General features: G+C 49.8%; 1 protein-coding gene across 1 annotated transcript in view; it reads left to right on the top strand.

Annotated features, from left to right (window-relative positions):
* The window catches only part of ADCY1 (adenylate cyclase 1), a 106534-nt gene extending 82116 nt beyond the window's left edge, over positions 1-24418 (top strand). Inside the window, exons 15-20 of the mRNA XM_019958905.2 lie at positions 4214-4330; positions 5144-5290; positions 5908-6006; positions 12218-12332; positions 14146-14270; positions 16200-24418. Coding sequence (XP_019814464.2) covers positions 4214-4330; positions 5144-5290; positions 5908-6006; positions 12218-12332; positions 14146-14270; positions 16200-16538 — 942 coding nt within the window. The 3' untranslated portion in view covers positions 16539-24418. The remainder of the gene's footprint in view (positions 1-4213; positions 4331-5143; positions 5291-5907; positions 6007-12217; positions 12333-14145; positions 14271-16199) is intronic.
* Positions 24419-25833: the final 1415 nt, after the last annotated feature.

The following is a 25833-nucleotide window of genomic DNA, read 5'->3' as shown; positions in this document are numbered from 1 at the left end:
AAGAGGACAGGAGGGAGCTGAAGGTTTCACACCCAAATCTGCACCCTTAGGACATAGGTCTGGCATGTCTTGCAGAGATAAAGAGCAACACTATGGCATTTCTACCCATTTCTCTTGTTTTCTACGGAACCGGTCTAGTTATAAAATAGTATCATAATTAAGAGACCTTTCAACAGGCCAGCATTCCCTGTCTTCTAAAGGATACTGTGGCCATTCAATATCACAGAAGAACAGGCATGTCTTTTTAAACTCTGGAGATCAAACTTGTCCCAGCTTTTAAAAAATACATTTTAAAGGAGTGGTTCTGGAACTGCTTGCTCCCATCTGTAAGAGAGAAAAAAGCAGCATCCACAGCTGTGGCTTTTTTCAACTGGAAGTGTCCTTCCCTTTTCTAGATGGGGGTGTAGACAGACTCTCCACCAAAGCTTTTCTTCCCTGGTCGGACTTAGTCTGTCCCTTACCAACGCAGGCATTTTACTTGTTCCTCCTGGTTCTACCACCGAGGCCGGGTGGAGATGCACCAGGGGTGCATTCCAGATAGCATCCCAAGCTGATTTAGTTTCATACCACCAAGACCTTTGTTTGATTTGCCCTTTTCTCTGATGCCACCTGAGGTGGAGCAGAGTAGTTTTCCCAGAATGTTTCCCAAGCTAGGACTCCTAGGGGAAGGATGTGCCTATGCACATTCCTGAATACAGTCCTGACCGAAGTAGAAGCGGTGAGTCATAAAGGGATGAACAGCAACCACGATGTCCTTTCTGAGTGTCACCATGCCAGTATATATGATAGCAAAAGAGGTGGTGGAGGATTGGCTAGCAAGGAAAAAGTGATTTTTGTTCCTGAGCTATTAGGGCCAATCCTTCCAGTTCATTTCCACAGATTCCACAAAAGGAATATCTAAGGAGTTGAGACAAAAGCCACCAGGAAGCCTCCTCTGGTCCACTAAGAGCTAGTGCTACCAAAGGAAGAAGCCCATTGCACTTCCAATTTGACCAGATCCTGCAACTCCTGATCTGTGTCCTCAAACCTCGTGGTGACCAGCAGTGCTTCTATCCACATAGATAGGAGACACAGTCATGACGACTCTTTGTCAGATCGCTTGCCCCTGAGGCAGGCAGCGAAGAGAGTGACCTCTAGCCTGAGAGACATTGCTGGAGCTAGAGCTCCGCTTCGCTCCCAAACATGCTCTTGTAACTTTTGGCTCCTAGCAAGGCTAGGCGCTTCCATGACTACCAAGTTTGGGGTCTGAGTAAAAGTACATAGTAACGGCATGAATCACAAGTCCACATAATCTATGATCCAACAGATTATGTTAGTAGTTCTGATTCCCCACGAAATTATGAAATGGTCAAAGAGACCAGGAAAAGGTGACTGAGAAAGGAAAGTTCGGTCCACATGCTTTGCCCATCTCTGGCCTCTCCCCTAGCAGGGACCTTGGGTGACTCTTGGCATTGGCAGGTTGGTATAAATTCTGGACAAGGCTCCCCTTTTTGGGGCTGCCTTTAGTCATTATGAGGCACCGGGAAACTGCAGAGGAGGGCTCATGACTTGCTTCATGCAGGGCGTGTCATTCATTCACACAAACACACCGTAGATTTAGTAAAGTAAAACAGCAAACGTGCATACTGAGAAAGCAGAGAGGCTAGAGCTCTGAGTGTTTTTACTTTGTCCTGAAGATCCCAGACAAGCCCCTGAGATAGCTTATGGTGAATGATGTCAGATTTGTGATCTCCGAATAAGAAGATTTAGCTTCGGGACCAGGGACCAGGCTTGATCACTCAAGAACTTTTGTATAGCAGAATTTTATTAAAGTGAGAAGAGAAAGCTTCTGACATAGACATCAGAAGGGGGACGGAGAGTGCCCCCTTATTGTATCTTTTTATTTGAAGTGGATTTCTTGTAAGCAACATACAATTGGATCTTGCCTTTTAATCTAATTCCTAAATCTCTGCCTTTTAATTGAGGTCTTCAGATAATTTACAATTAGTGTGATTATTGATGCAATTGTATTTTAATCTTCCATGTTGCTGTTTCCTATTTGTCCCACCTGCCCATCTATTTGTTTTCTTTTTCCTCTTTTTCTACCTATTTGGGTTAATTAAATATTTTTATTATTCTACTTGATCTGTATTTTTATTAGCTCCAACTGTTTGTTGTGTTATTTTAATAGATACTTAGCATTTTCTGTCTTCAAGTGGTGTTATACTACCTTACATATAAGAACCTTAATATTAATAACAATATATACCTCAATTTTTTCCATCCTAGGGATTTTGCATTGACATCATCATAGACTTTATTTGTACATATATTATAACTCCCCAAATATATTATTATTTCCATCATAAACATTAAAGTCTACTTTAAAGATAGATTATAATGAAAAAGAATATTTTTTGTTTACCCACTTAGTTATGATTTCTGGTACTTTTCATTCTTTGTGGACTTCCAGGTTTCTGTCCGGTGTTATCTTCCTTCTGCCTCAAGGGCATATGGTTCTCTCAAGTCTGTTGGTGATGAATACTTTCAGCTTTTGTATGTTTGAAAAACTCTTCATTTTGCCTTCATGATTGAAAGATACTTTTGCTGGGTTTAGGATTATGGGTTTTTGATTTTTTTTTTTTATTTTCCATGTGTTAAAGATACAGTTCCACTGTCTTTTGTCTGGCATTGCTTTTTACGATATTGCTATCATCTTTATCGATGTTCCTCTGACCCCATCTCCTCTCGTGTTTCACCCTCTTGACAGTGGGGTGGGGGCTCCTCTGTCCCCCATGTGGTCTGACGAGCCTGGTCCCCTCTGAATCTCCACACTCTTCCCCTCTGCAGTGTACCTGCTCTCTGTGGAGACAAGCACCAGCATTGATCCCCTGCCTAGCTGATGATTGTCCGTGCAGACGTCTCACAAAGGGCTTTTTCCTCAAGTGAGACTGCCCCGGAGTTAGAGATTAAGTTCTTCTCACTTTGTGTGCTTTGGAAAGGTCCTTTCCCTCTCTGTGCTTCTCCAGGAGAAGGTGGTTCTCAGAGCCTTGGTGCCCCAAAGAGGGGCCTGTACACCCCAGAAGGCAAGTGAGACAGCACAGGAGGGTTTTGGAAGAGGACATCATGATGGTTAATTTATGTGTCAGCTTGGCTGGATCATGAGGTGTCCAGTTATTTGCCCATATATTATTCTGGGTTGGTCTGGGAGGGTATTTCTAGATAAGATTAGCATTTGAATCTGGGCTCAGTAGAACAGATTCTCCTTCCTAATGTGGGTGAGCTTCATCCATCCATTGAAGGAGGCCTGAATAGAACAGAAAGGTGGAGGAAGAGAGAAATGGGGCCCCTCTTTCCTGACTGCACCATCTGGGACATCTCCACCCTCAGCCCTCCTAGGTCTCAGACCTCCAGGAGTTACAGCACCAGATCTCCTGGGCCTCCAGTTTGCGGATGGCAGATGGTGGGGCTTCTCAGCCTGGAAATGGGGGCTGAGCCCCTCACTGGCCTTTGAAAGTTCCAGCTTATCTGGGTGATGACTGGTCCAGAATTTCATGGATCCTCGGGGCCCCTAATGTTGATTTAGTTCCTCTTCTTGGTGGGACCATGGAGATGAACCTGGTATAGACCATCGGTGCACTTGGTGTTTAGTTTGGATGATTACAGAGAAGAATGTGTTAAAGGTGTAGATTCAGAACTCTTGTTAAAGATGGTAGGGCAGACATTATTCAGGAGCATTGTGTTAGGTGTAGGAACCACTGCAGTGGGGGAGAGAGATGAAGCTTCACCTTAAATATAGCATGGGCAAGTGGGGGTTTATAGTCAAGGAGCAGGGTGGCAGATGGTGGATGGAAAATTATTAAGAGGAGACATCTGGGGTGAGGTATGTTCTGGCCGAACTGACCTAACAGGATTCATGCTGAGGGTAGGTCAAGGTGATCTAACATCACCTGGGGAGGGTTGGAGATGAGGAACCTGATCAGATATCTGGGGTGATCAGATGTCAAGGATGGGGTCTCTGGTTAAACTGACGTAGCAGGGTTCTTGCTAAAACTAGACACATGAACACCCCAAAGTCAAGACCCTGTTGGAAGAGGGTTCAGAGTCTGATCCAGGTGAGAACTTGTCAAATGGTGGGGTGTCAAGTAAGGGAGTGTCATATGGCGGGCTGTCAAGTGAGGGAAGGAGGCATGAATGGGTGGCTGGGTGACTTAATGGAGGACCCCCTTCCCAGGCAGAGGAGGAGCGGGATGACATGGAGAAAGTGAAGCTGGACAACAAGAGGATTCTCTTCAACCTCCTGCCAGCCCACGTTGCCCAGCACTTCCTAATGTCCAACCCTCGCAACATGGTGAGCCTAGGGCCTGCATGCCCTGAGGTGCAGTGGCCCCTCTGCCCACCCTCCAGGGCAGGGCCAGATCCAAGACTCCTGGGACGTGGGGTTGACAGGTGCTCAGAATTAGCATGTCCTCCCCTTTGATCCTGGGAGAGAGCATAGCATCCACTGTCCCCACAAGGAAGGCAGGATGCTGCAGTAAGTCACACATGAGGTTGCAGAACGCTGCCTCGAGGCCTGGGTGGCCCCCTCTTGGCTGAGTTTGGGCAGCAGGTGCCTTCAAAACCACACCCCGCCTGCCTGGCTATTCACTCCCTGCTCTGTGCTCAGTGCTGTCTGGGTTGGTCTGAACATCCTAATGGCCACAACCTGCTGCAGTAAAACTCTGAAACCACCTGGACAGCACAGAGCGGGGCTTACAAAAGCGGACTCAAGAATAAAGAGGCTCAGGCTAGGTTTTTAGGCCCTAAAGGCACAAGCCCCCAGGCTCAGCTTGACCAGCTTTGACCTAAAATAGATCTGGGGCTCATCTTTTTGTCTTGCTGGGACTTGGGGCATCCAGGGCCAGTTGTTTCCCCAAACAGTGTGTCCTTCCTCGGTGCATCCGCCTCTCCTTGAGGGGGCTCTGCACCCATCTGTGAGCTGAATGACCACCCATCATCCTAGATCCTCTGAGCCCCCTCCTGGTGTGGCTTGGGAGTCCCAGCACATCCTGGCAGCCACATCTCAGGACCTGGTCTCCAGGGCCTGCCCCCAGTACCAGCCCTGAATGCTGCTCTGGCTGCCCATTCATTGCCTGACCCAACCTTTGACCACCCCACCCCCCAGGACCTGTATTACCAGTCATACTCGCAGGTGGGGGTCATGTTTGCATCCATCCCCAACTTCAATGACTTCTACATCGAGCTGGATGGCAACAACATGGGGGTGGAATGTCTACGCCTTCTGAATGAGATCATCGCTGACTTTGATGAGGTAAGGGCTGCCCTGCAGTCCTGACACCCTGGGGCCTGGGTGTCCTGGGGTGCCCCCTCCAACAGAGTCCTGAATTGTGTCCACTGATGTAGTATGTGCTCTGCGGATGGCATGGGACCAGGGGGAGACATGTATTTTGTCTCCTTGGGAATGCCAGCTGATCGTGACATTTGAGGAAGAAACTTTGCCTTAAGACGGGGAGGGTGAGTGGTGGTACCTGTGCTCTTCCTTGTGAATGCCAAGCTCAGGTGGGCAGCCTCACCTGCAGGATGGGCGGGCAGGTATCTTTGCATTGTCCACAGCAGGCCTCCAGTCTGTGCCTGCTTCCCTCCCTGGGGCCTGTCCTCCTCCTGGGTGGTCGTGAGGTCAGCTGCTGGAGGATTGGGGTGTGTTCTGCATGGTTCTTCCTTGGTGCCTCTTTTAAATGCCTTTGTTAGAGGCCCTGAGGCCTGCATTTCTCAGTTCAATCCCAGAACTTGTCTTGTGCCTGTATGAAGAAGACACATTGCTTTCCAGAATGCACCTATCTGCTCTGTGCTTGCTTCCGGCGGCTGTACACTGCTGTGACTTGTCTAAAATGTTATGTAACATTTAACAGTTTTGTGTTTCAAACAAAGCTCATGGACAAAGACTTTTACAAGGACCTAGAGAAGATCAAGACCATTGGGAGCACGTACATGGCTGCTGTGGGGCTGGCGCCCACTGCTGGGACCAAGGTGAGTGTGGACTGAGAGGTGTGCCCTGTTCAGGGACTGGGTCCTGGCTCTGTCCCCAGCTGCCCAGGTTTCCATGGGCAGGCTCCCTGCTGTGGGCCTCAGTTTTTCCTCTGCATTGGATTAGGGAGCAGCCTGAAGGCTGTCTTGTCAGTGGCCAGTTCTCTGTAGTCACAGCCTTCTGTGAAAAATCAGTGCAGAAGGCTGAACAAAGAAACTTCCTCTGGCCCTGCCTCCTCACCCCCCACCATCCCCCCACTGCTATCCTGGCAAATGGCACTACTGAGTGTTCATCTCCCCAGACTGACCCTATAAAAAGACAGGAAAAAGAGAGGAAGATGTAAAAAAAAGAAAAATCCATGAATAGAAAGCAATTATACATATGGTAGATGCTAACTGAATCAGCAGTCACCTTTAATGTGAGAGGTCTAAATACATCAATTAAAAAGCAGAAACTGACAGAGTTGCTAAAATTCAGACCCAACTAGGTTTTCTGCAAGAAGTACACTTTAAATATAGAGCCACAGATACATTGAAAATAAAAGGATGTAGAAAGAGATACCATGCTAGCCCTGTTAAAATTTCAAGTAACTATCTTAATTTTAGACAAAGCAAATTTCAGATCAAGGAAAACTATCAAGGATGAAGGGGTACATTACAGAATGATAAAGAAGTTAATTCTCCAAGCATACATAGAAATCTTTGATATTTATGTACTTAACAACAGGAGGCAAAAACTGATAGAACTGCAAGGAGAAGTAGATGAACTCATTATTATAGTTGGAGACTTCAGTCCCATGCTGTTGCTAATTGGTAGATCCAGTTGGCTGGAAATCTGTAAAGAGAACTGAACTGAACAACATCATCAGTCACCTGGATGTAATTGCTATCTATAGACTACTTTATTGAAAAACAGCAGAATATACTTATTTTAAAGCTCACATGGGACATTTACCAAGATAGATCACATTCTAGGCCATTAAACAAGCTTAAAAATTTTTAAAGAATTGAAATAATGTACACTATATTCTCAGACTAGAATGTGATTAAAGTAGAAATCTACTGTTGTTGTTTAGTCGCTAAGTCTTGCCCAACTCTTTTGTGACCCCATGGACTGTAGCCTGCCAGGATCGTTTCTCCATGGGATTTCCCAGGCAAGAATACTAGGGTGGGTTGACATTTCCTTCTTCAGGGGATCTTCCCAACCCATATGTTGAACCCACATCCCTTGTGTCTCCTGCATTGGCAGGCAGATTCTTTACCACTGGGCTACCAAGGAAACCTTTGCTAGGAGAATCAATTACCAGGAAATAACTGGAACATTACAAAATATTTGGAGATGAAACAATACACTTGTAAATGATACAAAGGACACATGAGAAATCTCAAGAGAAGTTGAAAATATTTCGAACTAAATAAAAATGAAAATCAGTTCAGTTCAGTTGCTCAGTCGTGTCCTACTCTTTATGACCCCATAGACCACAGCACGCCAGGTCTCCCTGTCCATCACAAACTCCCGGGGTTTACACAAACTCATGTCCATTGAGTTGGTGATGCCATCCAACCATCTCATCCTGTTGTCCCCTTCTCCTCCTGCCCTCAATCTTTCCCAGCATCAGGGTCTTTTCAAATGAGTCAGCTCTCTGCATGAGGTGGCCAAAGTATTGGAGTTTCAGCTTCAATATCAGTCCTTCCAGTGAACACTCAGACTGATCTCCTTTAGGATGGACTGGTTGGATCTCCTTGCAGTCCAAGGGACTCTCAAGAGTCTTCTCCAACACCACAGTTCAAAAGCATCAATTCTTTGGTGCTCAGCTTTCTTATAGTCCAACACTCAGATCCATACATGACTACTGAAAAAACCATAGCCTTGACTAGATGGACCTTTGTTGACAAAGTAATGTCTCTGCTTTTTAATATGCTGTCTAGGTTGGTCATAATTTTCCTTCCAAGGAGTAAGCGTCTCTTAATTTCATGGCTGCAGTCACCATCAGCAGTGACTTTGGAGCCCCCCAAAATAACGTCAGCCACTGTTTCCACTGTTTCCCCATCTATTTCCCATGAAGTGATGGGACTGGATGCCATGATCTTCGTTTTCTGAATGTTGAGCTTTAAGCCAACTTTTTCACTCTCCTCTTTCACTTTCATCAAGAGGCTCTTTAGTTCTTCTTCACTCTCTTCCATAAGGGTGGTGTCATCTGCATATCAGAGGTTATTGATATTTCTCCCGGCAATCTTGATTCCAGCTTCTGCTTCTTCCAGCCCAGCATTTCTCATGATGTACTCTGCACAAGCTGGAATCAAGATTGCCGGCAGAAATATCAATAACCTCAGATATGCAGATAACACCACCCTTATGGCAGAGAGTGAAGAGGAACTAAAAAGCCTCTTGATGAAAGTGAAAGAGGAGAGTGAAAAAGTTGGCTTAAAGCTCAACATTCAGAAAACGAAGATCATGGCATCCAGTCCCATCACTTCATGGGAAATAGATGGGGAAACAGTGGAAACAGTGTCAGACTTTTTTTGGGGGGGCTCCAAAATCACTGCAGATGGTGACTGCAGCCATGAAATTAAAAGATGCTTACTCCTTGGAAGGGGTTATGACCAACCTAGATAGCATATTCAAAAGCAGAGACATTACTTTGCCAACAAAGGGTCTGTCTAGTCAAGGCTATGGTTTTTCCTGTGGTCATGTATGGATGTGAGAGTTGGACTGTGAAGAAGGCTGAGTGTGGAAGAATTGATGCTTTTGAACTGTGGTGTTGGAGAAGACTCTTGAGAGTCCCTTGGACTGCAAGGAGATCCAACCAGTCCATTCTGAAGGAGATCAGCCCTTGGATTTCTTTGGAAGGAATGATGCTAAAGCTGAAACTCCAGTACTTTGGCCACCTCAAGTGAAGAGTTGACTCATTGGAAAAGACTCTGATGCTGGGAGGGATTGGGGGCATGACGAGAAGGGGACGACAAGGATGAGATGGCTGGATGGCATCACTGACTCGATGGACGTGAGTCTGAGTGAACTCCAGGAGTTGGTGATGGAGAGGGAGGCCTGGCATGCTGCGATTCATGGGGTCGCAAAGAGTCGGACATGACTGAGTGACTGAACTGAACTGAACTGAACTCTGCATATAAGTTAAATAAGCAGGGTGACAGTATACAGCCTTGACGTAGTCCTTATCCTATTTGGAATCAGTCTGTTCTTCCATGTCCCGTTCTAACTGTTACTTCCTGACCTGCATACACATTTCTCAAGAGGCAGGTCAGGTGGTCTGATATTCCCATCTCTATCAGAATTTTCCACAGTTTATTGTGATCCACACAGTCAAAGGCTTTGGCATACTCCATACAGCAGAAATAGATGTTTTTCTGGAACTCTCTTGCTTTTTCAATGGTCTGGTTGATGTTGGCAATTTGATCTCTGGTTCCTCTGCTTTTTCTAAAACCAGCTTGAACATCTGGAAGTTCACAGTTCATGTATTGCTGAAGCCTGGCTTGGAGAATTTTGAGCATTACTTTACTCTAGCGTGTGAGATGAGTGCAATTGTGCGGTAGTTTGAGCACTCTTTGGCATTGCCTTTCTTTGGGATTGGAATGAAAACTGACCTTTTCCAGTCCTGTGGCCACTGCTGAATTTTCCAAATTTGCTGGCATGTTGAGTGCAGCACTTTCACAGCATTGTCTGTTAGGATTGAAATAGCTCAGCAGGAATTCCATCACCTCCACTAGCTTTGTTCGTAGTGATGCTTCCTAAGGCCCACTTGACTTCACATTCCAGGATGTCTTGCTCTAGGTGAGTGATCACACCATCGTGATTATTTGGATCTTGAAGATCTTTTTTTGTACAGTTCTTTGTATTCTTGCCACCTCTTCTTAATATCTTCTGCTTCTGTTAGATCCATACCATTTCTATCCTTTATTGAGCCCATCTTTGCATGAAATGTTCCCTTGGTATCTCTAATTTTTTTTTGAAGAGATTCTAGTCTTCCCCATTCTATTATTTTCCACTATTTCTTTGCACTGATCACTGAGGAAGGCTTTCTTATCTCTCCTTGCTATTCTTTGGAACTCTGCATTCAAATGGGTATATCTTTCCTTTTCTCCTTTGCTTTTGGCTTCTCTTCTTTTCACAACTATTTGTAAAGCCTCCTTAGACAGCCATTTTGCTTTTTTGCATTCCTTTTTCCTGGGGATGGTCTTGATCCCTGTCCCCTGTACAGTGTCATGAACCTCTGTCCATAGTTCATCAGAGACTCTGTCTGTCAGATCTAGTCCCTTAAATCTACTTGTCACTTCTGCTGTATAAACATAAGGTATTTGATTTAGGTCATACCTGAATGGTCTAGTGGTTTTCCCCACTTTCTTCAATTTAAGTCTGAATTTGGCAATAAGGAGTTCATGATCTGAGCCACAGTCAGCTCCTGGTCTTGTTTTTGCTGACTGTATAGAGCTTCTCCATTTTTGGCTGCAAAGAATATAATCAGTCTGATTTTGGTGTTGGCCATCTGGTGATGTCCATATGTAGAGTCTTCTCTTGTGTTGTTGGAAGAGGGTATAAAAGTCAGTTGCTTTCTTTTATACCAACAATGAACAAGGGGAATTTAAAATAACAAATACAATGCCATTTACATTAGCATCCCAAAATTAAATATTAGGTAGAAATTAAATATATATATATAATATCTCTAGGAGGAAAACTATAAAAGTCTGATTAAAGAGATTGAAGATCTAAATAAGTCAAAAACTACTCAGTGTTTCTGCATAGAAAGACTCAATATCATTAAGATGTCAGTTATTCTCACTTGATCTGTAGACAATGCAATCCTGATCAAAAGTATAGCAGGTTATTTTGTGATATTGACCAACTGATCCTAAGTTTGCATGGAAAGACAAAAGACTGAGGGTAGTCAACACAGCATAGCAGAAGCAGGACAAAATTAGAGGACTGACACTGTCAGACGCCAAGATTTATGGCATTTCCCCGGTGGTCCAGTGGCTAACACTCCTGGCTCCCAATGCAGGGGACCCAGGTTTGATCCCTGATCAGGGAACTATATCTCACATGCTGCAACTAAGATTTCACATACTCCAACTAAAATAAAGATCCTGCATGATTCAACAAAGATCAAAGATTTCGCATCCTGCAGCTAAGAGTCAGCACAGCCAGATAAAGAAGTAATATTAAAAAATTTCTATAGAGCTGCAGTAATCAATACAGTATGGTTTTGGCAAAAGAGTAGTGAAATAAACCAGTGGAACAGAATAGAGAGCCCAGGAATAGATCCGCATAAATATAATCAACTGATCTTTGACAAATGGATCAAAGATAGTCTTCAACAAATGGTGCTATAAAAAATTGGATATCTGGCTATCTATATTTGTAAAATGAATCCAGGCACAGACCTTATATTCTTCACAAAAACTAACTCAAAATGTATCATAGGCCTGTATGTAAAATGCAACACTATAAGACATCTAGAAGATAACATGGGAGAAAACCTAGGTAACCTTGGGTTTGGCGATGAGTTTTTAGATGAGGTACAAAAAGCATGATCTGTGAAAGAAAACACTGTTAGGTTGGACTTGATTAAAATTTTAAAATTCAACTTGTGGAAAATACTATAATGAAAAGACAATCCATAGACTTGGAGAAAATCTTTGCAAACCACCTGATTTGTATCCAAGGAGATACAACACAATGAAAGAGAGTCTCAGTGTGAGGAAGGAGGGTTGGACTTGCTCTCTGCTGTGCGAATGCTGACCATCCACTGTGCTCACCTTGCTTTGTTTGTTTACAGTGGGCCAGTGGCAGCATTGTCTGAGCAGTGGGACACTTGGTTTCCCACAACAGGGTCCTCTCCCATCCCACCAGCCCATTCCTGCAGAAGGGCTCTGCTTAGGTTCCAGTGGCATCAGCCTCTGCTCTCAGGAGCTGTAAGCCTTGAGCAATACTATTCTACCTCTGTTTCAGTCTCCTACCTGTAGAATGGGATGATAAATACACACTAGGGCAGCTGTAGGGTGCCACTCAATCCCTGATGAGAACCACCCAGCCAGCCTCCAGCCCCAGCCAGCTATTGACATGGGGATCAAGTCCCTGATCCCATGAGGGGGTACAGGGTAGTCCCCTCACCTCTGCAGGTCACTGGCTGAGTGTCCCTGTCCTCTTTGCCCTTACACCCCTCAAATGTAATAACCTGTGTGTGCTCACGTCCAGGCTAAGAAGTGCATCTCCTCCCACCTCAGCACGTTGGCAGATTTTGCCATCGAGATGTTTGATGTCCTGGATGAGATCAACTACCAGTCTTATAACGACTTTGTGCTCCGTGTTGGTATGTGGCGGCAAGCTATCCCATCACTTGGGCCAGCTCACCCTTTCTCTACTGCCCTGGGAGCCTGTGGTTTGGGCCTTTCCTCACGAGCAGGGGTCACTGGTCCAGACTCCCTTATCTCACAGGAAGGAGGATGGCGCCACCCAGAGGAGTGCCAGGGATGCAGGGAACACTGGGTATCCATGACTTAGAGCCTGGAAGAATCATTGTCCAGCTCACACAACACAGGAGAAATCTTGATTGTCCTAGAGACTCTCAGATATACCTCTGAGCCCACACTTACCTGGAGGAAGATGCCCCGCTTCCTGTCGGCAGGCCTGGGTATCTCATACGCTGTGCAGGAGCCCAGCGGTGTAGGCTCAGGCTGGGCCCTCGGTCCTCCTGGGCTCCTGTCCCTTGCCTGAGAGTGAGGAGGAAAACCAGCTGGGATCTGAGCTCCTCTCTAGCTCTTACCAAACTATAGGGTTTCTTTTTTTTTTTAGTCTTAAATTAATTTTTTCCCCCCCTGGATAGATAGGTTTAGCAGAAAAAATTGTATTAGCTGAGGATATAGTTAAACTAGAGATTTCTCCCTCCCTCCCTCCCTTCCTTCCTCTGTCTGTTCCTCCCTCCCCTCTTTCTCCCCACCCTTACCTATTAGTCTATGATACAGTTAAACTGGACATTTATTTTAAACGTTTAGTGACCTTAAAAACAGAACTTAGAGCTGGGTTTGAGTGGTTTTGAGGGGTGGTAGCCAGTGTCCACCAGGGCGGGGGAAGTTCTGATGAGCTTAAACACGAGAGCTGACCTAGCCTGGTGCTCGGCCCACGGGATGTGCTGGAGGTGGGAGCAGGGCGCCCTCTGTGCCTCACCTGCAGGGTTCAGTTCTCGTCCGGGGCCGCGGGCTCAGATGCGTAGATGAACGGATGTGACAGGAAACAGATCCAAGGGTCCATCAGGGAGATTCTGTTTCTTACTCTCCTACTGAGGACCCACAGGCCAGTTGGACCTCCGTGCCTGGGTGGCTGGTCATACAGGAGGCTGGATCCTGGCTCAGCCTCACCCACATGGATTAGGGCCTCCAGGGCGGTAGAGGGGGGCTCCCCAGGTTCCCCCAGCCATCTGGAAGTGTCCCTTTTGGGGCTTCTCCCTGGGTCCCCACATCCACCGAGCCTGAGCCTCCTGGCTCAGTTCAGCCTGTTCTGCCTCCGCTTCCTCCTGAAGATGCCAAGCACCTGCTGCCCAGGCTTCAGGGGCCTGACTGGGTCAGTGTCTGAAAGGCTATTAATATGCTTGGGTAAGCTCAGAAAAATTGATGCAGACTACAGAGTCAGAAGGAGTGATGTGCCATCAGCTCAGATCTGGCTGCAGGGGAGATTTGGGGCACATGGGCCTGTGTTACTGTCCAGGCCAGTTAGACCCTGACCGCATAAAGAGAAAGGGGCCTCACTCTCTTTAGAGCATCCTCAAATACTTAGTTCTGGGCCCCACACCAGAAAGAACAGAGGGATCCCATCTGGGGAAACAGGAGCTACTGCCCTTTCTGGAAGAGGGAGCTGGGTGTGGGAACACACCTGCAGACTGAAAGCTTAGCTTTCTTAGCAGCAGGACTCAGCGTGAGGTCGCACTTCCAGGAAATGGGACTTCTTGTGGTGGGGACCGCTGGCTAATGGTGTGGGATGCAAGTGGAGAGCTGCCGCTCGGCAATGCTGTAGGGTCCTTGCTTTGGGGAGGAGTGTTGCTCGATGACCCCGTAAGCCGTGACTTCATGAGGGGCAGCTCCTCCCCTTGGAAGCCTCTGCACTGACACCACGCCGTGGCTGTTTTCCAGGCATCAACGTTGGCCCCGTGGTGGCTGGAGTGATCGGGGCTCGCAGGCCGCAGTATGACATTTGGGGGAACACGGTCAATGTGGCCAGTCGGATGGACAGTACCGGCGTCCAGGGCAGGATCCAGGTCAGTTCACTCAGAAGTCCCCAGGGCCCAGGTGTCCATCCTGGCGGTGGGAGACTGCCGTGGGAGGAGCAAGGGTCGTGTTGGGGTGGCCACCCAGTCCAGCAGCCTGCGTCCTCCTGTCCCTGTCTGCCTCTTCTGGGTGGGGCCACTGAACCATGTGGCTTAGTGTGTCTGCGGCTTTGGCAGCGGGGGGTAGGGTGACCCCTCTGTGGTCAGGAGCAGAGTTGGGGTGATGAGTGGCAGGGGACAGTTAGTTGGGAGTAGTGACAGCTCCCTAGAAGAGAAGGGGCTTCCTTGCCCAGTGGGGCCACCTGACCTGAGAACCTGTGGGTGGCTCATGGGGGACGAGACTTGGTGCCATGACTGCAGCCAGCACTGAAGATTTGAAAGACAGTGGCAGAGAACGTAGTGCTGGGTGAGCAGGGCCAAGCCCTCCTGCTGTGGTCGGGCCTCGAGGCGGCCTCTGAGCATTGCACACCCAGCAATCACCACCTTGCAGCCAGTTAATGCTGGTCCTTTAACTTTATCACAGCTTCTCACTCGGTCCTCCAGAGACCCGTGCATTCACCCTAGGGTTTGAGAGAGACACTGGGGTGCGATCCTGCAGGCTGCAGTTCAGTGAGAAGGTTGCGGCTTGGGGCTGTCCCGCATCATGCACCTTCAGTTCCTGGGGCCCCGCCCCCGTTCATTGGGCACTAACTCTCAGGCAGGCACCTGTGACGATTCCCAGGTTCCACCTCAGCCATCTGCTTGGGGATCAAGCAGGTACTTCCCTGGAATTCCTCTATGGGGTCCAGCACTGTCTCTTAGACAGAGTGAGGTCGACGTGGCTGCAGAGCAGGTGTCCCCCCATCCCTGATGCTGGCCAGGCCTCACAGAGAACTCTAGGGAGAGTTCCTAGTCAGCCTCTTGGGAAATATAGGGATTCTCCTGAAGACGGTTAAAAATCAGACTTCCTGCGGATGCCCTCTCAGCCTCTTGGGGACCTTGTGTCTCTGAGCCCCTGACCTGGACCCTCTCTGGGACCCACTTCGGCAACATCATGCACAGCCCCGACTCACAGCCTGGGACTTCCTGGCTCGAATCTCAAGGTGGAGGGATGCAGAGGACAGGGGTGGCTGGAGCTCCCAGGCAACGTGGAAGGACACCCAGGCCCATCCCAACCTAAAACCTTCATTTTTAACTTTACTGTGTGTAGTGGTGGATTACCTTTACCTCCAGCAATTCTTTGTGCTATGATCTGGGAATTTCATTGCCTCCTATTCTTCATAAGGCAAGAAAGGAGGGAGCTCACCATAAGGATAAGACTCAGAGGGTTTTGTCAGTGTGTATATTTGGGCTTGAGCTGGACGTCAGGGTTCTAGGGAGTGCAGATCTTTTTGAATGGATGAATGGTGGGTTCAGTGTGAAAGGAAAGAGACTTTTATCACTGTACATTTTGCCACCTTGCATCTCAGAGGCCTCATCTGAGAGGTGACCTTTCTGACAATAGCGTCTGCCCTGTGTAACCGGCTAGTCTGTGGCTCAGTTCCACGAAGGACTTTGGGGTGCACTGAGCCTGTTGGGGAACCGCGTAAGGCCATGTAGCTCCGGCCCTCAGTTGGAGCTTGGTGTCCAGGCATCTGGCTCGGGGGTGACCACAGAGCTCACATGCCAGTCCTTGAGGCTGGGTCCTTGTGGGCCCGTCCAGTCTGATCGTCCACTCTCGGTATTCCTCATGGTGAGTGCTGTCGTCTCCTGTTTGTCCAGGGCCCCGTTAAGGCCCCTCTGAGTCCCATGCTCTTTGCATGATCATGTCCTTCTCACAGAGAGACCAGAGTGACCATGGGAGGAGCATGACTCAGCCTCCAGGCAGAGCTGGGGTGGGCAGTGCTGGGGGAGGAGGGACCCTCCCGTGGGCTCCCTGTTGACCGCCTTTCCCCTCTGCAGGTCACAGAGGAAGTTCACCGGCTGCTGCGGCGGGGTTCCTACCGCTTCGTGTGCCGAGGCAAAGTCAGTGTCAAGGGCAAGGGTGAGATGCTGACATACTTCCTGGAAGGCAGGACCGATGGAAATGGCTCCCAAACCAGGTCCCTGAACTCAGAGCGGAAAATGTATCCTTTCGGAAGAGCTGGCCTCCAGAGCAGACTGGCTGCGGGTCACCCCCCGGTACCTCCTGCAGCCGGCCTCCCAGTTGGAGCTGGGCCAGGGGCTCTGCAGGGCTCGGGGCTTGCCCCAGGCCCCCCAGGCCAACACCTGCCCCCTGGAGCCTCTGGGAAGGAGGCTTAGTGGAGCCCATGCCAGCCGCTCGGGGCACAGGGCACAAATGCTTGAGGTATTGGGGGTCTTTGGGGCTCCCCCAGGGACCAGCCCAGCCAGCAGAGCAGGGCTGGGAGCTGGTGACTGGGCTGGGGAAGGGGCACAGTCCAGGCATGACTTGAAGCAGCTGGGCAGTGAGTCCAGCAGTGAGTCGGGTGAGGGGCGAACCCTGACCGCACGGACACCGAGGTTTTAGCGGCGACTGTGTTTGCTTTGTCCTCACCTCAGTGGCAGAGGGAGGTTGGCTGGGTCAGCTCCAGGTGTCAGAACGTTCAGGACATTCTCCAGGGCCATAGGCTACAGTGAGAGCCTCAGAGGTCTGGCTGGCAGAGTGACTGGGGCGCCCACCTTGTGCCCTGAGATGGATCAGCGTCAGCCCAGCAGTGTGGGTCCCATGGGGGCAGCTCCAGCCCTGGGCAGTGGCCTGCAGAGCCCGGAGTGGGAGTCAGGACTCTCTCAGCAGGGCAGAGCTGTACAGGCCTTAGGGGATGGTTTGGGAAGAATTGAGAAGCCCCTGTCCCACTGCATGCGTGGTGGTGGCCACTGGCTTTCTTCAGATTGAGTTTTCGCTGAGAGTCAGAGGTGGGTCTTCTGGAATTCCTGGGGGCCCTGCAGCCACATCTCTGTGACCAGCATAGTTCATGTTCTGCCTCTGCGTTCTCCACCTGCCCCGCCTGAGTGCAGCAGCTCCTGTGAAACCTGGACATTCCCTTTTCTGCCCACGCCACTGTTTGTTCAAAGGAGAGAAGGTGGTTGGTGTCATTTCTTACCTCTCTACCGTGGCACCTTGGGTTCCTGTATGCTGAACAGCAGTGCAAGGCTTCATTGACTTTGAAGATAAGTGAACCTCACAAGCATGAGAAAGCTTCTTCCTGGATGGAAGGTGTTCCTCCAGCAGAACCGGTCCCCTGGATGTGGAGTTTTGGCATTCATGGCTGTCAGTTTAGATGTCCCTGCTCTAATTTGCGGGGAAAGTGACTGCAAATAATTCTGTGCAAGTCTGGGAATCTCCTACCAGTGTATCTCTGTGGTTGCCATGGAGATGAGGAGCATGACCATGCTGGAATATGCTGTTACAGGGGGCAGGGGTGCAGGAGGGCCAGTAGGAAGGAACTGTCTAGAAATAGCTGGACGTGGAGACCTTGACTTTTGACCGCAGGGAGGAGGGCAGCTTGAAACTGGAGGGAAGGTTCTGGGCAGGCAAGTCAATGTGGGGGGGATGTCCATCTGAGACCCAGAGCTTTGACAGCATCTGGAGGAGGTCCTGTGGTTTCAGGGGAGCCCTGCTTGGCAGAGTCAGCAGCCTGGGTGTCCCTCTCTTCTCTGGTCTCCAAGGGCTCTACCCCCTCTCTGGGGGTTCTGACTTTGCTGTATTGGAACAGGGGCTCACTTTGGACTGAACCCCATGTCCTCTGGGCTCCCCCCATTTTGGGCATGTGTCTTGTGACTGTGGGGGCGAGTAGCCAGCAGAGTCGGCCGCTTAGCCAGTGTGGATGGGCCAGTGACAGAGGCGGGCAGGTGGACAGTGTTTCCTCAGATGCACCCTGGCTGAGTGGTCACCTGCCTCCTACAGACAGGGCAGAACCAAGTCGTCTCCAGAGCACATGGCTTCTGCAGGTGTGCACATCTGTGCCAAGCCGTGGGGCTGAGATGCTGTCCAGGGTCCTGCTGCCCATCTGCTCACCATGGCCGAGCTTCCACCCCAGGGCATGGTGGGAGGAGGTGGACGGCATGTTGGAGCATGACACTGCGAATATGCTCTGTCACCCAGCAAAGGGGGCGCTCCATTCAGGGTGCAGGCTGTAAGCTGCAGAGAGGATCCTGGGCCACGTGAGTTAACTCAGTGTGACCAATGTGATCACATGGCCCCTTAGAAGTGGATGAGGCAGGTAGGCAGTCAGGAATATTCTGAGCATGAGGATTCTGTTTAAAGATGAGGGGCTGCAGTTGGTCGAAGGTGAGGATGGCCCAGCCATCAGCCAGTGAGGAAGCAGTCGTTGCTCCCACAGCCACGGGCTCTGAATTCACATCGACTTGAGCGAAATGGACGCTGAGCCTGGGGTGAGATCCCAGCCTTGCTGTGCTGGGACCTTGGGTCCACAGAGCCGCGGGATCCCCACGTGGGTTGGCAAAGCCACGGAACGCGTGGCTCCCCGTCACCGCCACCTCGGGAAGCCATCGGGGCCTCAGCTGTTCTGAAACGGCGAGGTCTCCCCTTCGATGAGCAGAACCACCTTCATCATCAGCAGCTCCAAACCCTACCTGCTTCCTGTGGGCACAGGGGCCGTGTTCAGCCATAACGTTCCTTGGGGTTTGGTCAACAATTTCCTTTTTATTTGTGATAAGACTGTATGATATTGCCTTATTTATTTTTAACCTTGTACAATAATCATGTACAAATGTTAGAGCCTCCCGAGTAGGATTCTCTCTAAATTATTTATTTTAAGATGCTCTGTAAATAGTGCACTGGGTAAGGTGCTGCCTGCTCCCTTCTGACCAAAATGAAGGCAAGCCCAACTCCCGGTGTGAACAGCACACTTTAGCCTACGCGTGAGGTCCCTAATGCATCCCCCTGCTTGGCCTGGCTGCTACCCTTTGGAATGACCCCGTCCTTGTGTCCTTTCAAGACCCTTGCATGCCTCTTGTGCCTGACCTCAGTAGATTAGAACACAGCCCTGAACTTCCGAACGCTTCCACGGCCCCCAACCCTGGGCCGGTCCACTCGGAGGTCTGTGTCCTACAGGGTGGACGCCTGCCCCCAGACCCAGCCGCCGTGAGCCTGCCATGTTTATCAGACTCCAGAGCCACCAGGGCTTCCGATCCTTTCTGTCACTCGAAGCAATAACTCTAACTCCAAACTGTAGAGACAGGTCTGGTCCAAAGCAGATTGGTGTCAGAGACAGGCCATGTGTACGTTTCCCCAAACCGAAGGGCACTGTGGGGCGCTGATACCCCCAATCCCTGGCCGATGTGCAGGCTTGGGCAGGGTCCAGCCAGCCTTCCTTGCTTTCCATCTGATACCATTGTCCCAGCAGCCACCTGGATATAATATTTGAATCCTTGCTTTCGCCTGCCGCTCAGGAAGGAAGAGCTGGGTTGGCCTGGCAGCTGTGTTTAGGTTTTCTCCCTGGCAGGCGGACCCGTCTCATTTCCAGGGTGTGTCCGCCCTTCCACATGGCGTGTCTGTGATTCCCTGAGTCTGGGATCCTGGAGGTTTCTCCCTATGTGGCAGGTCCTGCTGGGGACAAAATGCCTGACTCATAAGGCAAACGCTGCCTAAGTGTACATCCATCACGCACATAGGAAATGCGTGTTCCCATGATATGCCCTGCATCAAGCAGTTCCCTTACAGGCGACCACAGACCTGCTGTCACACTTGTCATTCTGAAGTGTGCAGGCCCGTCGATTGTGTATAACTAGCCCCCACCCAGAAAACTGACGTGCCCTGGTTTTGTAATGGCTTCAATTAACAAAACAAAACAAAACCCCCAAATCTAAACTTCGTAGAGGCAATTGGTTTCAAAATATTTGCTTTGGTGAAATATTTAAATGAGAGGTGGACTGTGGCTGGTGGCAGTTGGAGGACACGACCGTGTCCAAGGGCCCGGACGTCCCCCTCGCCAGCTGCAGTTTGCTTTGAAAGTTGCAAGTGTGCATTAGCCTTCCTAGATTATCATGTAACATTCCCGGTTCCATTGTGAACGATGAAAGATGTGACAGCTCTTCATGCAGCCTCCTGGGTTTGCATCTGCCTTCACAGAACCTTAGGCTGGGGGGGGGTCTAAGTCAGATTCCAGGTCCACCGGGGGCTGTGCTCCCAGGTCTGGAGGTCAGCAGGCCGGACAGGGGGCCCTAGGCCTGGGTGTTTGGAGGCTAGCTGTAATGGCTCAGGCCTCCACCTTGAGTTGGGAGACAGAGATGGGTTTTACCCTAGGAAGTTCGCTGACACAGTGCCCAGGGTCCGATGACATCTCTTGGTCTGTTGTGAGCAGAGACCAGGCCAGGTGCCCGAGGGTTGGCCTTGTGTGCTGTGGGGGGAGTGGAATTGTGACTTTTCCCAGAGGTTTCAGGAGATTGGGGCTAGTGTACCTGCATAGGTGGCACCTGGGGAGTGCTACCAGGCAGCTGTTTCCCACCCTCAAAAGCAGGGAGGGCATCCTTGATTCTCTGTGAACTGATGGCTGGGAGCCTGGTGCCAAGGAGACAGTGTGGGAGGGTGAGTGGGATGCAGGGGACAGCTGAGTGGCTGGGGCCAGGCAGGCATGCCCAGCAGGGTGGTCAGTCATACCAGCTGTGGACCATGGGCTCAGCCCCAGAGGCTGGGACCCGATCTATATTTCCCTCTCAGGTCAGGGGCACACCCCAGACTGTGGGCATACAGGGGAGCTCCTGGGGACTTCTCACTTCCAGGAAGCCCCGGGAAGCTTTGGAAAGGATTCAGCGGTTTTTCCTTTGGTCTGTGCTCTGTCCTTCCGTCTGTGCTCACATGGGTGGGAGGCAGGTCCTGTGATGGTGAGAGGAAGTCTGTCTTCTTTGTTCAGCTCATGAAATTAACAAGCCCAATTTCAGGTACCCCATTTGGGGCTGGACCTCCCTAAACAGCTTGACCTCATGGTAACAACTCAGACATTCATATTCCTTAATTTTCCTGAAAGTATAACACATGTGTTCACTAAGATCAAAGATAACTTTTTTGCCAGAGGCCTAACTTAATCTGAATCTGTGTGTGTGTGTGTGCGTGTGTGTGTGCGCGCGTGCACACGCGTGTGTGTTTGCATGGCGTGGCATAAGCAAAATTAGAATCAGTTATTTGTTCCTGGAATCAGGATGGATTCATATAAGAAACAAACTAGGAATACAGGAATACAGACTACAGGAATACAGGAATAACTAGGAATACAGACAGATGACTGCCCCCCAGGGCATCAGGTGAAGCCGTCCCTGCTTGCCCCTAGAGGTCCCGAGCCTGGAAGCAGGGGCCCGGGAGGAGTGGACAGAAAAGGGGCCTTGACCCCCTCTGGCATCCAGGTGGAACCCAAGCCTCCATCTCCAGCAACTACTAGAGAGTAAGGAGGCTTCCTCCCTCCCTCCCTTCTTTTTTTTTTTTCCCTAAAAGAATCTCTCTCCAGTATCAGTATAAAGTTCAGGGCATCAAGACCCCAGCCTAATTCCACTTCCTGTCATCTGTGTGGTGGTTTTATTTTTGTTGTGTTTGGGTTTTGGTATATGTGGAGGCCTGTGGGGAGAGCTGCAGGTGGGTGGCTGTTGGTTCAGGAGTTCTGGAGGAAGGAGCTGGCAGGGCACCCCCACCTCCCTGTACCTGGAGAGCCACTTGGAGGTCTGGCTTCAATCTCTGGGCTGAAGGAGAAAACAATGGACAGATGGTCTTCTAGGGAATGGGCCACAATTGGCTGGGGAAGCCCCGGATCTCTTGTGATTACAGATGGCTCCTATTCTTCAGCCACAAATAATGACTGTCCATGTAGTTATTAATATAATCCTTCATTCCTTTGTGAAATCCCTGTACTTCCCTAGATTCAGTTTGTTCTACACTAATAACCACAGGGAAATGGTAGATCACTCCTCTGTGCAGTTAAACTACATCTCCGGTGGACTTTTCATGTGACCACAAACTAAGGAAACCATCATGACTAAGACCCACGTCTAGCTCGGTAGGTGACGGAGCATCTTACCTGGGCTTCACCCCACCCACCTCCAAACAGTCGGCAGGGGGAGGTGTGGCCATGCTCCCCACATTGTTGATGAAGAATCTGAGGCTCAGAGAGGCTACAGACGTGGACAAAGTCACACAGTCCTGAGCGGCAGGACCAGGATTCATCCTGTTCCTGTCCGTTCTGAGCTCCTGGTTTCCAATTCTATTCAGCGCCTCTTGACTCACGGTGAAATTGGGGAAGTTGTGTTGGTTTTAATGGCGCCCTTAGCCTGTGTGCACATGAGTGGTGGGGGTGCATGCCAGGCTGGTTCTGAGCGGCCAGGCGGGTCCTCAGGCAGTGAGTGTGCCCCACAGCCCATCCCTTGGGTGTCCCCAGGCACAGAGCCATCCTCAGCTGGGCCTGACACTGTGAGATGAAGACAGTGTGTGTTCTCTCCTCTCAGTGCTGCCCCTGCTCCAGTAGCGGGTCCCCAGCAAAGACTTACAGCATCGGGCTGCAATCCCTGCCCTGTCTTGTCATCCTTTGTGTCCTAAACCTGAATCCTGCAGTACCGTCTGCCATTGTGTCTTAGGAACTGTCCCTCAGTGAGGAGGACCGTTGTCCTGTCACTTCCTATAAGGCCTCTCTGCCATCGGCCTGGGAGAGAACCAGGCCCTCAGACGCTCCCAAGCTGCACACAGTTCCCCACTTACATGAAGCCAACCCAGCCCCCAGCAGGGGCTCTACCAGGTCAGGATCCTCTGATGTCCTTGTCACGCTACGGCGTGGAGGAGGCAGTCAGTGTTCCTTCCTGGGGATTAGAGAGCGTCCAAGAGCAGGTTTCACTGAGAACGTGTAGAAGGTGAGGCAGAGACGTGGTGGATGGTGAAGGATTGGGTGCCCCTGGAGCACAGGTGTTCCTGACTCCCCCAGGGCTGGCTGGCTCCCAGAGCTGGCTGCTCATCTTCAGCAGGATTGGATTCCAAAAACAGCTGGCAGTCCTTTATTGAGAACTGATATTTAAGCAGAGAGGAATTCCTAGACGAACCCCCAGAGATCTGCCCACCCTTGGGCTTCATAAGTGCGTGCAGGGCAGCATGCGGGACCAGCCAGCCAGAGAGCCATGTCTGGGGCTCAAGCTCCAGATGGCACTCCACGGGCAGCAGGCCCACCAGTAGCCAGAACTTGATTTTTGCCTCCCACCAGCAACCCCCACGCAACTCCTGGCCCAGGCACGCAGCACATGTCTCAGGGCACCATTCCTATGTTCCGGGAATCCTGATGAAGCCGCTGCTGCAGCCTCTTACACGGGCCAGGGTCACCGATGCTCCCTGGGCATTAGCCCCAGAGAGGCACGTGGTTTTGCCTTCATCTCTTTTGAAACTGTGGCTGTGTGAGCCGTTTGCACTCAACATCGCATGCTGTGAAATTCCTAACCGTGTAAAACTTAGTTTGGATTCCAAAACACGCAGCATGTGCAAAGGGACAGGCCCAGGCCACCACGGGTCGTCTGCTGGCTGGCCGCAGTGCGTCCCGCCTCGGCGGATCCTGGACCCTGAGCCTGTGCAGCTCTTGCACCCCTTCTGCAGTGTCTCCTCTCAGCCTCAGTGCACTCCCCTTGTCTCTCGTGCACACCGTTCACACCAATTGCACCCCACCTTGCACAAGCAGAGCTAATGTACCAATTCTGACCATCTCTTAGCAGCAGATTCCACTCCCATTTAAGGTAAACCCAAAGCTCACTCTTGGATTTTCTTTACTCATTGAGAAGGGTTGTGTGAACCCCTCGCCCTCCTGTGTCCCTCCAGGGAGCACAGAGTGGGCTGGGGTGACACATTGTCCCGCTGGTAGAGCTCACGGAAAATGCTTCTTTAGACGCGGAAACGAAATGTCTGTACCCGAACGACAACAACTCAATATCACTGGGTAACTTCTCATGATAGATTTGTATAATCAATACGGGTCTATTTTTACGTCCACTGAACACTGTAGAGTACCTTCCAGTCTTTTCCAAGATTATTAAATTGAGACAAGTAATTGAATAATTTGTCCTATTTTTATTTGAAACAGTGAATGGACTGAAATGTTAAATGTGAATGTACATTTCTTAATTGCAACTTTTCTACTGAGTGTTTGCACTATACTTTCTGGAATCTTATTTAACAAAAATAAAGGAAAAAAAATTGCTTGACTAAACTCCTTGGCGGTTTTAATAGAAAAGCAATCGGTTGTGTGGATATTTTAAAGACACCCCTATTTGTTTAACTTATCCTGTGGGGAGAGAGTGTAATTTTCTAAAATGCTGTCACCCCTTCCTTCCTTGGGCCTCCAGTGTGGGCTCTGCTCCTCTGATGAACAGCCCCCTCGAGTGACGAGCAATTGCTCCCAAGTGGGAGCAATGGTTGGACACACTTAAGTTCTTTTTAACTTCTTCACCTAAACATGAGAATCCAGGGAAGATAATTTGTATTATTTGGAATTCCTCTTGACTAGTCTCTCTCTGTCTAATGAGTGTCCTTTTGCTTAATCTTTTATAAAAGAACAGGGAAAAACCTTGCCTGTCTTGAATGAAATATGAAAGTTGGGGTTCAGTCTTACTATTGGCTTGCTGTGCACTCCTACAGATCTAGTCAGTGGAGGGGCTCTGGGGTCCTGGGCCATTTTAGCAGGTGGGGATGACCACCTCCAGGCAGAGGCCACAGTGATGCAGCATATCTCAGGGCTTCCGCTGCTGCTGCTGCTAAGTTGCTTCAGTCGTGTCCGACTCTGTGCGACCCCATGGATGGCAGCCCACCAGGCTCCCCTGTCCCTGGGATTGTGGGGACAGCATTTAGCGGACTGAATGATGATTGTCTTGTGATTTAGGAAAAAAGTTCTGTTCCAGCCCTGAGTGGAGTGTGGTCCCTAGTTGTGGCTGATTCTGAAACTCAGGCATCCTCAGAGAATGTCAGTGGACACCCTGCCCATATCATGGCCCTCCTTGAGAGCAGGTTAAATTGTATCTCTGCCCTGGATGAGCAAAGCTTCCTGCCGGAAGAGGCTGTGGGGTGGTATGAAGAGTGGCCGGGTGACAGTCACCACGGACCGCCGAGGTCTACCCGTAGGGAGCCTGGACTACCAGGAAGCCGTGGCAGGGGTGGGCTCAGGAGAAGGGACAGGAGGAGAGGTGGGGTTCGCGGGCTCTGGAAGCGCCCAAATATCTAATGGGTTCTGTGTCATGTGGATATGAGACTGGATGCTTCTCCCTGGTTCCCATTGGACTCCTTGCTCCTCTAAGTCTTTGCTTAAATGTCAGCTTTCCCAAAGGGCCCCTTCACTTCTGTGGTTAAAGCTAGCCTCCCCACCCCTTGCCTCACTTTACTCTCTCCTGCCCATCATCACCTCTGAATATACGTACAGTATATAGATTTTTTCTGTACCACTTCCTGACTCCTCACTGGAAGATAAGCCCCTGAGAATAGGGATTCTGTCCTTTGTACTCACCTACTCAATAGAAATTTATCTCATGAATCAATGAATAAACAGGGTGACTATTTAGGTGGCTGTATTAGTCTCCTGTAACAAATTACCAAAAACTAGGGGGCACTTACAACCATAGAAATTTACTCTCT

Source organism: Bos indicus, chromosome 4 (genome assembly GCF_029378745.1).
Source record: "Bos indicus isolate NIAB-ARS_2022 breed Sahiwal x Tharparkar chromosome 4, NIAB-ARS_B.indTharparkar_mat_pri_1.0, whole genome shotgun sequence".
In the NCBI taxonomy this organism is placed as follows: Eukaryota; Metazoa; Chordata; class Mammalia; order Artiodactyla; family Bovidae; genus Bos; species Bos indicus.
The sequence above is the reverse complement of the archived record's forward strand: the minus strand, read 5'-3'. Positions and strand labels throughout refer to the sequence as shown.